This window comes from Takifugu rubripes, chromosome 18 (genome assembly GCF_901000725.2).
Source record: "Takifugu rubripes chromosome 18, fTakRub1.2, whole genome shotgun sequence".
NCBI lineage: Eukaryota > Metazoa > Chordata > Actinopteri > Tetraodontiformes > Tetraodontidae > Takifugu > Takifugu rubripes.
This window is the reverse complement of record NC_042302.1, coordinates 7,858,385-7,869,902: the sequence shown is the minus strand read 5'-3', so window position 1 is coordinate 7,869,902 and position 11,518 is coordinate 7,858,385. Positions and strand designations below refer to the sequence as shown.

Sequence of the window (11,518 nt, the reverse complement as noted above, 5' to 3'; positions counted from 1 at the left end):
TGCAAATATCCTGACAGCACCTGAAGGCATCGCCACACTCGCTGCTTCATACTGATGAAGTAAAATTTTATTTATTAACCCAAGCAGAAAACTGAAAATAAGACAATAAAAGTGGAGTGTAAAAGAGAAAAAAGGCTTTTAACTTTCATAGATCGTTGGCGTTGTTCATAGAGAATATATAATGTGGTGGAGAACATAGCGGGAGGACTTGGGGAAGCGTGTCGACTACTTTAATGTCTTTATTGCTGCATTTGAGTCAAGGGTACAATGTTTAAAACATCCATCCAGTTGGAAACTGCTCACTTGTATGACATGGAGAGTATTGAGACTACAGATAGTGTGATTTGCATAGACTTAGCGCTACACAAACGACGTGTCTGGTTAAATACGCAAATAAAAAGACATTTAAAAAAAACAAGAGCTCATAAAAAAAAAGAGGGACAAATACAAAATTTCACTTAAATCACACGTAAAAGTATTTTGGTCCAGCTCCCCTGCTCTTTTTAGGAACCGTGGAATGTGATTGTCAGACTTTCTGAGCAGTAAATCCATCAATTTGTTGCGTAAAAGCGCGCCGGGCGGCCTCCTCAGCCGTATCATAGCAACCAGCAGAATCCCATAGTGGTGAAGAGCCTGATGTCCGTGTTGCTAAAAGCTTCCCGGTACCCTGAATTTGCGTTGACAGGCCCCCCGTTGGGCCATAAACCCCAATAAAGGTAGATTTGTCTTCGTAAAAGTGTTAATTTTGCAGATTTTTTCAGCTTTCAGCACATGAAGGAATGTATGAAGACTTTAAAGTGATCCAAAAAAAAAAAAAAAAGCATAAAGGCTACAAAAACAAACAGTTTGAAACTGATAAGGACGCAATAAGACATAAATAAAAAAAAAAAAAAGACAAAGGATAATAAAAGTCGTCGTGGTCGTCTGATACTCCGACCAATGTGGACGTGACCTGCCTGGTTCTGTTCTTGTGGTTACAAAAAAAAGCAAAAATACAGATTCTTTAAAAAAAAATAAGAGTATAAGGAATGTTATAATATACGATACAGTTTGATAGGTCATATTCAGAACGTCACATGTGCTAACATATATTACTCAGACCTTTGCTGCACTATTGGTACGACATAATAAAAGTGAACTCCGCTAAATTCTAGAAGTGCTTATATTTCTATCCTGACCTGGTGAATGTGGAATAAAATAAAGTGTGAAGCTTTTGCTTTAAATATAAATTAAAATAAAAATGAAACATGGAATGTTTGATTTTTTTTGTTAGGGTTTTTTTTTTTTTTTTTTTTTTTAAACCCATCGCTCTGGAATGTCGCTAACTTTTTTTTCCGGAATCTTCACGGCAGGATTGCGTTAATTCGTAACAGTGACTAAAAATATCCAAATTTCACAGCATTTTGTTTCTTTAAGAACTCAAAAATGATTGTGCAAAGGCACTATGCGTTGCTACCGTACGATATGATGCTTCTGGACAGAGCCCCCCCCGCCCTCCGTTATTCTTTTTATTTATTTGTTTTTGTTTTTCTTGGGATCCCTTTCGGGAGTGTGATTGTTATTTGGTGCTTAAGACAAAGTCATAGGAAGAGTCTTGGCTTGTTGGTCCCCAGGCTCCTGGACGACATTAATGTCCCATACCTGGTGAAAAACACACCGGAAATGAACAGAGGGGTTGTTACCATGAGTCAGCGAAGATACGGAGGCAGCCGACGACACGCACAACTTCACCAACACACAAAATGGACAAACAAAACAGCCCAAAGCGACCGAATCCAGATCTGGGAATCTTTTCGGACGGTTGGAGCGTCCAGGTCGGTTGTTGTTACCACACCCGACCACCAGAGGGCAGTCGAGGCGCTCTCATAGTGCAATTATTCTCTCCTATTATCTGTGCTGACTTTATATTTAATAAAACTCCACATTTGCAGACTCTTCTAAACACAGCTCACTCTCCAGCACGGCCGTGTGATCTCCTGTAATCACAGCGACACGTGCAGGACCTTGACCCAACCTGCCGAGGGAAGATCCCAGGTACCGTTCCGTCTGTAATCCCAGAGGAAGAGGATGTTTTTGAAAACACCGGCAGAGATTCTTCTTTGAATCGAAGCCCCGGCGCGCCAGCCCCTCTTTAATCTACACTGGAGTGCCGTCGGCGGGTGCGCGCACGTGCGTGTATTGACACGGAGGCAAAGTTCGGAGCGCTAATTAAAGGGTCGCGGCAAAGCTAAAAGCAAAACTCACCGTTGGCGACTGATTTGGTCTCCGCTCGGCCCGCCACCTGCAAGACACGAAGACACCGACGTCACGAGGCGGCAAAGATGCGAGAGCTTGTGATCTTCCTCTTTTACTGGCAGACAAACGCCGTCCCGCCTTTATGCTGCTCATCATCGCCTCCCTGACAATGTAGCGTAGCGCCGTAGCTAATCACAAGCTCCCTAAACCGCTACCTTTCCTGTCCCTGGCGGGGGCCACCGGGTGGCGTGGTCGCAGAGGAGCGGCGGCGTGACGCAGCCCTTGGTGAGAAGCAGGAAGCCCGTTTATATTTAACCTCCCTCACACAGAATTGATGCTAACCGCTAACTCGCTATATCTAGTCCATGTTTTTTTTCTTTTTAACTCCCTCCGTGCACGTCGGAGAGCAGCTGACGTGCACGTCCGGTCGCAGAGGAGCGTGCAGCGGTGCGGCTGTGCCAACGTGAGAGCGGAACGTGATTTTGAGCAAAGAAAATGACTCCTTTACCTCTCAGGGCTTATTCCAGATTAAAGGCCGAGGTCAACTAGCTATGAGAGTTCTTTGAAGCAGACAGAAATGAAAGTGACCGTTACTGCCTTCGCTCGTCTCTTCGCAGCTGGAAAAAACACAAAGCTTCACCAAAAAAGACGGAAAACTGGGAGCTACCTTGGTTGGCGAGCCGCCTTTATTTTCCCATAAACTCCTCTTGTTGGTGACGTCGACGGGCTTCAGATCCTGTCAGAGGGAGACGGAGACAAGAGGGCATCAGGTCAAGAGACGTCGTCAAACACGGGAATAACAGGAGATCTGCTGTTAACAGTTCTGGACTCTTCGTCTACAAAAATCCCTTTTATTACACTTTGTTTCACCTGCCTGAGTCATAATCAGGAACAGAGAGATGGAAACAGGAATAAATCAGCCCCTTAAAGGACAGCTATCACGATATCATGCTTCACAGCCACCGGGTGGCGCCAGACAGGTGCTAGCTCAGCCCGACGAGCTCGGGAGAGTTGAGAACATCTCGGAGACTGAACGTCAGAAAAGACCCCCCCGGAGGGGGATTCAACGCTACAAAAGGGACCCAAAATGAGGCGACGCGGTGTCAAAATGGCCTCTGTTGGACCGTAAATGTGAGTGGATTAGCATTAGCGTTAGCCACCCACCGATGGCCGCCCCCCGGACGTTTTGCCGCTCTCTGGGGTTTTGTTGAGCCACTCGTTGATGCGGCCGGCCACGCCCGTCTTCATCGCAGCTGCTTCCTGTTGGAAAAGCGGCCCAAACGTCAGCGGATCTCAGGAGCCAGTAAAGCCTTCGTCCTTCCTCCCATCGCCGCCTCTCCTTTTACCTTGAACTGACCGCCGCCGCCGCCGGGCGAGGAGAACACGTTGCCTTTCTCCCACATGCTCTTGATGTTTCGTATGCTGTCGGCGACCACGGGGAGATCCACTGCTCCGGAGCGAGGGGATCGGGACTCCTTGTTCTCCCTCTGCGGAGACAATGCGGCGGATTTGAGCTGGCGGAGGGGCAGAAAAAAGCGGGAAAAGGGAAGGATCTGACGTAGCGGGATGGATTTAGGACTCATCCTGGGGACAGTTCTGGGCAACATGGAGTCAGATTCCAGACACATCTGATTTGTGAAGCACCCAATTCAGGTTTCTATGGAATAAATCTTCCAAAAAGAGCCAAAATGATTTGCAGATTAGACAGGAAGGAGGTTTGGTGCCCACCTGAGCAGCTGAGGTGTACTGTTCCAGCCGGTTGTCAATCTTGGACACCACAGGGGAGTGAGTGGTCTTCACCGCGCTGCTCGGATTTTAAAAAAAAGAAAAGGAAATGAACCATTTTTAATCCGCCTTCGGGCCTTTCAGAGGCTGAACGAGACATTTGTTACCTTTTCTGTGCCGACTTGTTCAGGAACTCCGCCCTCTCTCCGATCTGCAGGGGAAGATCAGCGCAGTCAGGACGCGGCGTGATCTCATTTATTTCAAGGTTTTCTCACGTTTTCTCCGCGCTCACACGCACACGAACGCACCAGAAGTTATTTCTGCCATCAGACTGTGGGAACCTCAGAGGACTGTTTATTATATTTCTGAAAAGGAGCTAAAAAGGGGGCATGTGATCCTTGGACACTTAAACCCCCCCAAAAAAAGACTCAACGCAGACAAAAGAAACAGCTGAAAGACCTTCCACTGCTTTAAAGACCGAGCGCTCGCCTCCCGCCGAATGTGGGAGTTCCTAAAATACCCCAGACAGGAAATTCCTCATTCTCAAATGAGTTTTAAAGAGACGTAACCATCCGTGTGCAGTTAAAGTAATCCTGTTAAAGCTAATCGCTTCCCAGCAGCCGCATGCCGTCCCTTCTGTCCTTCCACGCCACAAAACACCGTTCTGTGTCTCCGGCACGGAGGACGAGGCGCCGGGGAAGATGTTTGCTAGCTTCTTTTTTTTTAAGTATGCTAGCTGAAGAGTCGTATCCATGCAACCGTCCCCAACTGCAGCTGCATGGAAGGCATCCCAGTGCCCACTGGGCCAGAGGCGGGAAGAGCGTTCCCTCAGCTAATGTGCAGGTTTCTGGACCGGTGGCGGAAACCGTCGCACTGGTGGAACACCAGACCGGCAGGACGGGGTCGAAAATGCTAAACTGTAGCACTGGTGGAACACCAGACCGGCAGGACGGGGTCGAAAATGCTAAACTGTAGCACTGGTGGAACACCAGACCGGCAGGACGGGGTCGAAAATGCTAAACCGTAGCACTGGTGGAACACCAGACCGGCAGGACGGGGTCGAAAATGCTAAACCGTAGCACTGGTGGAACACCAGACCGGCAGGACGGGGTCGAAAATGCTAAACCGTAGCACTGGTGGAACACCAGACCGGCAGGACGGGGTCGAAAATGCTAAAACGCAGCACTTAAATCCGACAAACGACTGAATCGATGCAGTTATTGTGAGAACTACTGAATTATATAACGAGGACATCACCCTGATATTCCCACCACAACCCACCTGACCGGGAGGCCTGGGTAAATAAACCATGAATGAATATTATATTGCATTACTAACTGATTATGTGTCCTTGACTGAGGCAGAATGTTGAAGTGAGGCCTCATTTCACCAGAAAACACAAGTAGTGCACTTTTTACGTCTTAATATCTGCTCCTGTTTCAGTATTTGGGTGCAGAAAGCAATCAAGAATGATCCTGTGGGCCCGTTTGTCTTAAACAACGCAGGAAAGGCTTGAATTATTGAGCCAATGTAATGAGGCATTCAGAGAAAGTAGGTCCAAATGAGTGTTGCAATATTTATACTGGAAAAACTGGGCATTGAAGTGATAATGAATTGTTTCTTGATGTGTTTGGTTCTTTTATCTACCCGTCCCGACTGCCCAGCACCAGCGGCAGACAGAGACACAACTGGAAAATCCTGCAGTGGGAAAAACACCACAAAGGGGTCGCGAAGCACTCCCGGATGAATGCCGGAGCTGTGCTGTACCACCAGGAATCATCGATAACAACCCGTCGATGACACCTTTGGACACAAACAGCAGCTTTCGGGCATTCATCGGAAAAACAACAAGCGTTCGGAGGCGGGGAAACGGCGTCACGTGGTCAAAAAAGCACCGCAAGGCAGCGGCAGGCGGGAACAACCAGGCAGACAAACTGTACCTACAGAGTGCATGATCACCAAGCAACACGGCCTCTTGTGTGTGTGTGTGTGTGTGTGGTGTGTGTGGTGTGTGTGGGGGGTCAATCACAGTTTAGAAACCAACCACAGGGAAACGGTTCATCTGAATCCGGCGCCATCCGAGCCAGCAGAAGCCTCGCCGGGCCCGGGCCAGATGGATAGCGCCGCTAACCGCCACTAATTAGATTTTCTCCACTGGCTGAAAAAATCCCCATCAATTTCCAGCGCGCGGGAGTCGGCTGTTGGCGGCGCCGCGGACATGATTCACTTTTCAGCTGATTAAAAGTCCGTCGCCGTGACAACCGTTTATCTTTGGCCGCGGCAGGGGAGGGAGGGTCAAACCGGGCCCCGACGCGCTACAGCAGTCGCCCAGGTACTTCGGAACAACACCACCACCTCCGGACCGGCGGCGCTTTATTCAACGCTGAGGAAAAACGGCGCTGAAGAAGCGGACCGACCTTCAGAGAGGAGCCTCGGGGGCTGACGCACTTGAAGGGTCTGTCCTCCCCGTCCACGTTGTCCTCCACCTTCTGCCTCTTCTCCGCCGCCTCCGCTCTCCTCCTCTCGATCTCCTCCTTCATCTTCCTCTTCTCCTCCTGAGAACAAGTGTTACAGAAAACATGTCTTACGTCGTTCCGCCGCCAGGGGGCGTTCTGACGTTTCCCAGCCACAGCGACGGCCCTCGTCCTGCCTGTATCGACTCTAAACGCACCACTGTTGCCGTTGGAGACTTGAAAACATTTCTCCCTGCGCACCCGCGGTTCCTGACCCGGAGAGGTTGCGCCGGCAACCCCTCGAATGGCCCGATACAAAGCATGATGGACGACCGCCGACAGGAACGCGGCGGACGCAAACGGCGCGTTCCAATTGACTTCCTACTATTATGTTAATAGAGATATGATTCAGTTCCTCTGAGCAAATTCTTATTTACAGCCAGCGCCTTCAGGAGGAAGAAGGAAGACAGAAAAAAAGCAGATTGGAGCTCTTTAGACTGTTTTTGCCCCTGTTGTAACAATTAACGTTGAACATTTACGCTGCATTCATGACTGGCTGGTGCTTGGCAGCTTCTCAGCCCTCTCCAGCACACTTGTCTTGGTTAATTAGTCTCTCCGTATCTAAGGGCCATCGTTTAATTACAAAGCAAAAGGCCTCATTAACATCACACCAGAGGAGACGAACGCGGGGCCGAGCGCGAGGAGACGGGCCGCCGCCGCCGCCGCCGTCGGAGCCAACGCCAACAAAGGCGACCGGTCGGGATGACGAGGAACGCTGGGGTCTCGGGGCGAAAGAATGAGAGAAAACGTGCGGTTGAATACAGATGTGAACACACGGGGTGGATGTGTGTGTGTGTGTGGGGGGGGGGAGGTTATCGCATTTGAGGTATGTGCCGAGGGGGAAAGGGGGGTTTCACCAGGTTGCTCGTGGGGACCCAGATAACGCTGACGTGCGGTGAGATAATGTCGCCGCGGCGTGTGCATGGATGTGATGCATGGCTTTGGCTCACAATGGGGGGGGGGGATGTGGGGGGGGGTGACACTGTGGGTGGGAAGCTTAAAAGTCTGGGAAAACTGGCTGGAGCTGAATCCAACTAGCAAAGGCTGCTAAACTAGCAGCGGCGTTTCCGGGCCTCGAGGTCAGAGAATGTTTTCCGCGAGTGGCCCAAATACACAATGTTAATGTGGATAAAGCGAGGAGGCTGCAGGAAGGTTGATTCATGGAAAATCCAACCTTTATGATGTTAAAAAATGAATTCTGTGCCATAAGTGGTTCTTGCCTTAGCCTATTAGCAGCTAAGTACCAGCAATTTAGGAGAAAATGGCTGTACTGGCAGCATCAATGCTAGCCATTTCCGCTGTATTCTAAAACAAACACAGACTGGTGAGACTGAAAACGTCTCTGGATGTGCGGAAGGTCAAGAATATACTTGGCAAATTAGGTTAGGAGCTGGCTTATGTAATAGAACTATTAGCCAACGCTAAGCTGCGTAAATCAAGCTGATAAATTGGATGTTTCTCCCCGAGTCCCTCCAAAACAACAAAATACGTCAAAATTCGTGAAAGGTGGAATCCTCTGTGAGGGAAATGGAGCAGCGTCGGCAACACACGAACCTTTTATCACAGATTGTTCTGGATGCAGCGAGGAAATAACGAGAACAGACAGAAAGAAGCTAATCTTTCCAACAAGGATGGATCCGCACCTCCTCTTTGGCTTTCCTCTCCGCCTCCTCCTGCTTCTTCTGCCTCTCCTCCTCCTCCAGCACCTTCCTCCTCTCCTCCCTCTTCCTCTTCAGCTCCTCCAGCTCGGCCTCGGCCTCCTGCTGCCGCTGCCTCATCCTCTCCAGCTCCTCGCTCTCCGCGTCGTCGCGGCGCCGCTTCAGCTCCTCCAGCTTGCGCTCTGCCTCCAGGCGGGCCGCGTCGTCCTGGTCGTCGTCCGCCGGCGCCTCGGGCGAGCGAAGGCTGCCTCGGCTGGGACGGACAGACAAGACATCCGATACAGGCCGAATGTTTCACGTGTAACCGATGAAACCTTTCAGTCAGGATTAAGTGCAGCGGAAACAAAACTAGCGCTTCGGAATCAGACGTGCTTCAGGGGGAGATTCTCCCGTAAAACCCGAAACTACCAGGAAAACATCCAATTATGATTTGAAGGATTGAAGCGGCCCGTGTGTACCTGAGGGTCCTCTCTGGTGTCCGGTGCTGTTTGGGGGTGGGCTCCTCCTCGTACAGCCCTCCGTTCTGCTCCTCCCTGCCCACCTCGCCGCCGTCTCTTTCATCAGCCTCCTAGAAAAGGACAGTCGGATATCAGCGGCGCCCCGGACACATGGGACGCACTCCAGAAGCAGATGAGAGCAGTTTCTCTGCATGCACGTTTGTTAAGAGTCAGCTGGAAAAACTGTAAATCCAGAAGAGGCGAATTGTGGGAGTGAAGCGGATTCTGGTGAAACCTGGAGATAAAAACTCTCCTCCTGCCATTGGATCTTTGGGAATCTTGACCACAAACAATTAAGTGCCACATCCGCCCACGAGATATTTCCCAGCCTTTTCTCACCCTGCCAGACTATTTCTGTCGCAGATTTTTTCCAATATTTGCATCACTTCCTGTCTGTGGTTCACTTCCTGTCTGTGGTTTACTTCCTGTCTGTGGTTCACTTCCTGTCTGTGGTTTACTTCCTGTCTGTGGTTCACTTCCTGTCTGTGGTTTACTTCCTGTCTGTGGTTCACTTCCTCTTTGGTTCACTTCCTGTCTGTGGTTTACTTCCTGTCTGTGGTTCACTTCCTGTCTGTGATTCACTTCCTGTCTGTGGTTCACTTCCTGTCCGTGGTTCACTTCCTGTCTGTGGTTCACTTCCTGTCTGTGGTTCACTTCCTCTCTTTGGTTCACTTCCTGTCCGTGGTTCACTTCCTCTCTTTGGTTCACTTCCTGTCTGTGGTTCACTTCCTGTCCGTGCTTCACTTCCTGTCTGTGCTTCACTTCCTGTCTGTGCTTCACTTCCTGAATGAACTCTGGTCCGTTTGAAGCCGACCAAACAGTTCTGGCGCAGAATTTTCCTTAATCTGCATCGGTATGAAAACCAAACAGCCAGTTTGGGTCTTAAACCACCTTAAACACATGAATCTGAAAACATTTGACCCGAACGATAAAATAAGCAACATAATTCATGCTTGAGAGTGTAGAAACGGAACCGTGGCTAGAAACAGGAAGTGGCAACAGCCGTTCTGGTGGCGTGACGCGTGACCCCGCAGAGCCCGTTCTCCCCCCCCGTCGCCACACTGTCCGTTAGACGGCGCCGCGGCGCGAAGCTGCGGCGCGAAGCTGCGGCGCCGTGAAAGTACACGTTGTGCGTCACTTTCTGACGTCGGCGTATTTGGCATCGGGGCGCCCTGAAAGGCGGCGAAATTTCCGAGTGGAGCCGGTGCCGCTGTCCGTGCGGAGTGGGAAGGCGTGCAGGGAGAACCTGTGACCTCATTAACCTCTTTGAACCGGATCACGGCTACCTGACTGTCAACGCAGGGGTAATAGAACCGGTCCGAGGAACAGGTGACTCACCTGATCCCTCAGGTAGGATCTTCTCAGACCGTCTTCCACCGCTTCCACCTTCTGCTCCTCCTCCTCCTCCTCCTCCTCCTCCGCTCCTCCTCCCGGTGCAGCCTCTTCCTCCTCCCTCGCCTCCTCCTGGCCCTTCTCCTCTCTCCTCGTGCCGTGCATCTCCGTCTTCTCCTCCGCCTCCTCGCCATCACGGTAACGAGCCCGGCGCCGGGAGGACGGCCTGTCCTCCTCCGCGTCGTCTTTCTCCGCGGCGAGGCTCTCGCCGCCCTCGGCTTCCTGCTGCCTCTGCCTCTCCAGCGCCTCCTGCAGGCGCCGCTGCCGCCGCTCTTCGCGCTTGGCCATGCGGTCCAGCAGGGCTTGGTCCTCGTCGTCTCCGGCGCCGCCTCCGTAAGATCTGCTCGCCGTCTCTGTCACACTGGGAGGAAACACACACCTCAGTCGAGTCCGAACCAGGACGGAAGGGCAGGAAGTCATCAACCAGTTGTTACTTTTTGTAAGGTGAAGCAGGGCTAGCACAGGATTCCCCACAGGCCCCTGACGAAGCCCCGGGGAACCCCCGACTAATGTCGGCTTGGCACCGGTGTGGTACACTAAAACAGGAAGTGCTTCAGTGAAATGAGAACTTCCTGCAGGGTGTGAGAACTTTTCAAAGTTCTGGAATTTTGGGAATCAACTTGATCGGAGCGCCAGTCAAAGGGGGCGATGCGGGGGTTAGGGGCTAGCCCTGCAGACGACTCGCTACTCCTCCTGAAGGTAGCTGGGATAGGCTCCGCCCCCTCCCAACACCCCGTTAAGGGTTAAAACAGTCCAGACCTAAAACATGGCGGCACCACTTGAAATGTTTCTTATAGGTTTATATGCTCCCAGCATGCTAATGTTAGCGCGCTAACAGTCATGGTGATTAGGATGTAAAGAGAAATCTACATTTCACAGGGAATCTGAATTGGGAATTTTTCTGTTTTGCTTCTGTTTTGCACCTAACAGAATGTTGGAGGGGCTTTTTTCCACGCCGAGGAGATCGCCGATACATCGTCAAGGCTTTCTTTCCGTTATTTGTTTTGACAAACGACCACAAACCGCGATTGAAGCGCTCACCAGAAGAAAACTCTGGGAATTTCCACACGCACCTAAACCGTCCTGAAGGAAACAGGAAAATCTGCACGACGTCCATCTAAATGTTGTCGTCCTTGAATCTGGACGAGAACTTTCGGAGCCGCCGTCCAGTCTTCTGACTGGAAATGTTTACGTCTTCCGATCCAGTAAAAACACAAACTGTGCATCCACCGGCGGCGTGACTCACGGCGCTCCGACCCGCTCCGACCCGCTCCGCATTATCCCGACGGTCCTGCTGTCGGTGCTGTCAGATCGCAGCATCCTCCAGCACGACCTCTCGTCAGCATCGATCTCAGGCGCTCGCACAGAAAACGCTGGCGGCCATTTGATCGTCTCTGGCAGTTTGGGGTGAGATCATGCGGCGCCGGTACCGGCCGTGACCTGGCGAGCGCTACGTCAGTGCGGCTAAAGGAAGCGGGGCAGGTCGTGGGGGGGGGAG

General features: G+C 51.1%; 1 protein-coding gene across 4 annotated transcripts in view; it reads right to left on the bottom strand.

Moving 5' to 3' along the window:
• Positions 1-213: 213 nt before the first annotated feature.
• Positions 214-11,518, bottom strand: part of cald1a (caldesmon 1a) — a 36,615-nt gene continuing 25,310 nt past the window's right edge. For 3 of the 4 annotated variants that reach the window (XM_029851599.1, XM_029851598.1, XM_029851600.1), the window contains exons 4-14: positions 9,967-10,381; positions 8,590-8,699; positions 8,117-8,384; positions 6,378-6,515; positions 4,128-4,171; positions 3,964-4,039; positions 3,582-3,722; positions 3,400-3,495; positions 2,903-2,971; positions 2,245-2,281; positions 214-1,641 (exon numbers count right to left, since the gene is read on the bottom strand). In XM_029851599.1, coding sequence (XP_029707459.1) covers positions 1,628-1,641; positions 2,245-2,281; positions 2,903-2,971; positions 3,400-3,495; positions 3,582-3,722; positions 3,964-4,039; positions 4,128-4,171; positions 6,378-6,515; positions 8,117-8,384; positions 8,590-8,699; positions 9,967-10,381 — 1,408 coding nt within the window. In that variant the 3' untranslated portion in view covers positions 214-1,627. Of the gene's footprint in view, positions 1,642-2,244; positions 2,282-2,743; positions 2,796-2,902; positions 2,972-3,399; positions 3,496-3,581; positions 3,723-3,963; positions 4,040-4,127; positions 4,172-6,377; positions 6,516-8,116; positions 8,385-8,589; positions 8,700-9,966; positions 10,382-11,518 lie in introns of all 4 variants that reach the window. The other variant, XR_003891735.1, reaches the window with a different exon arrangement.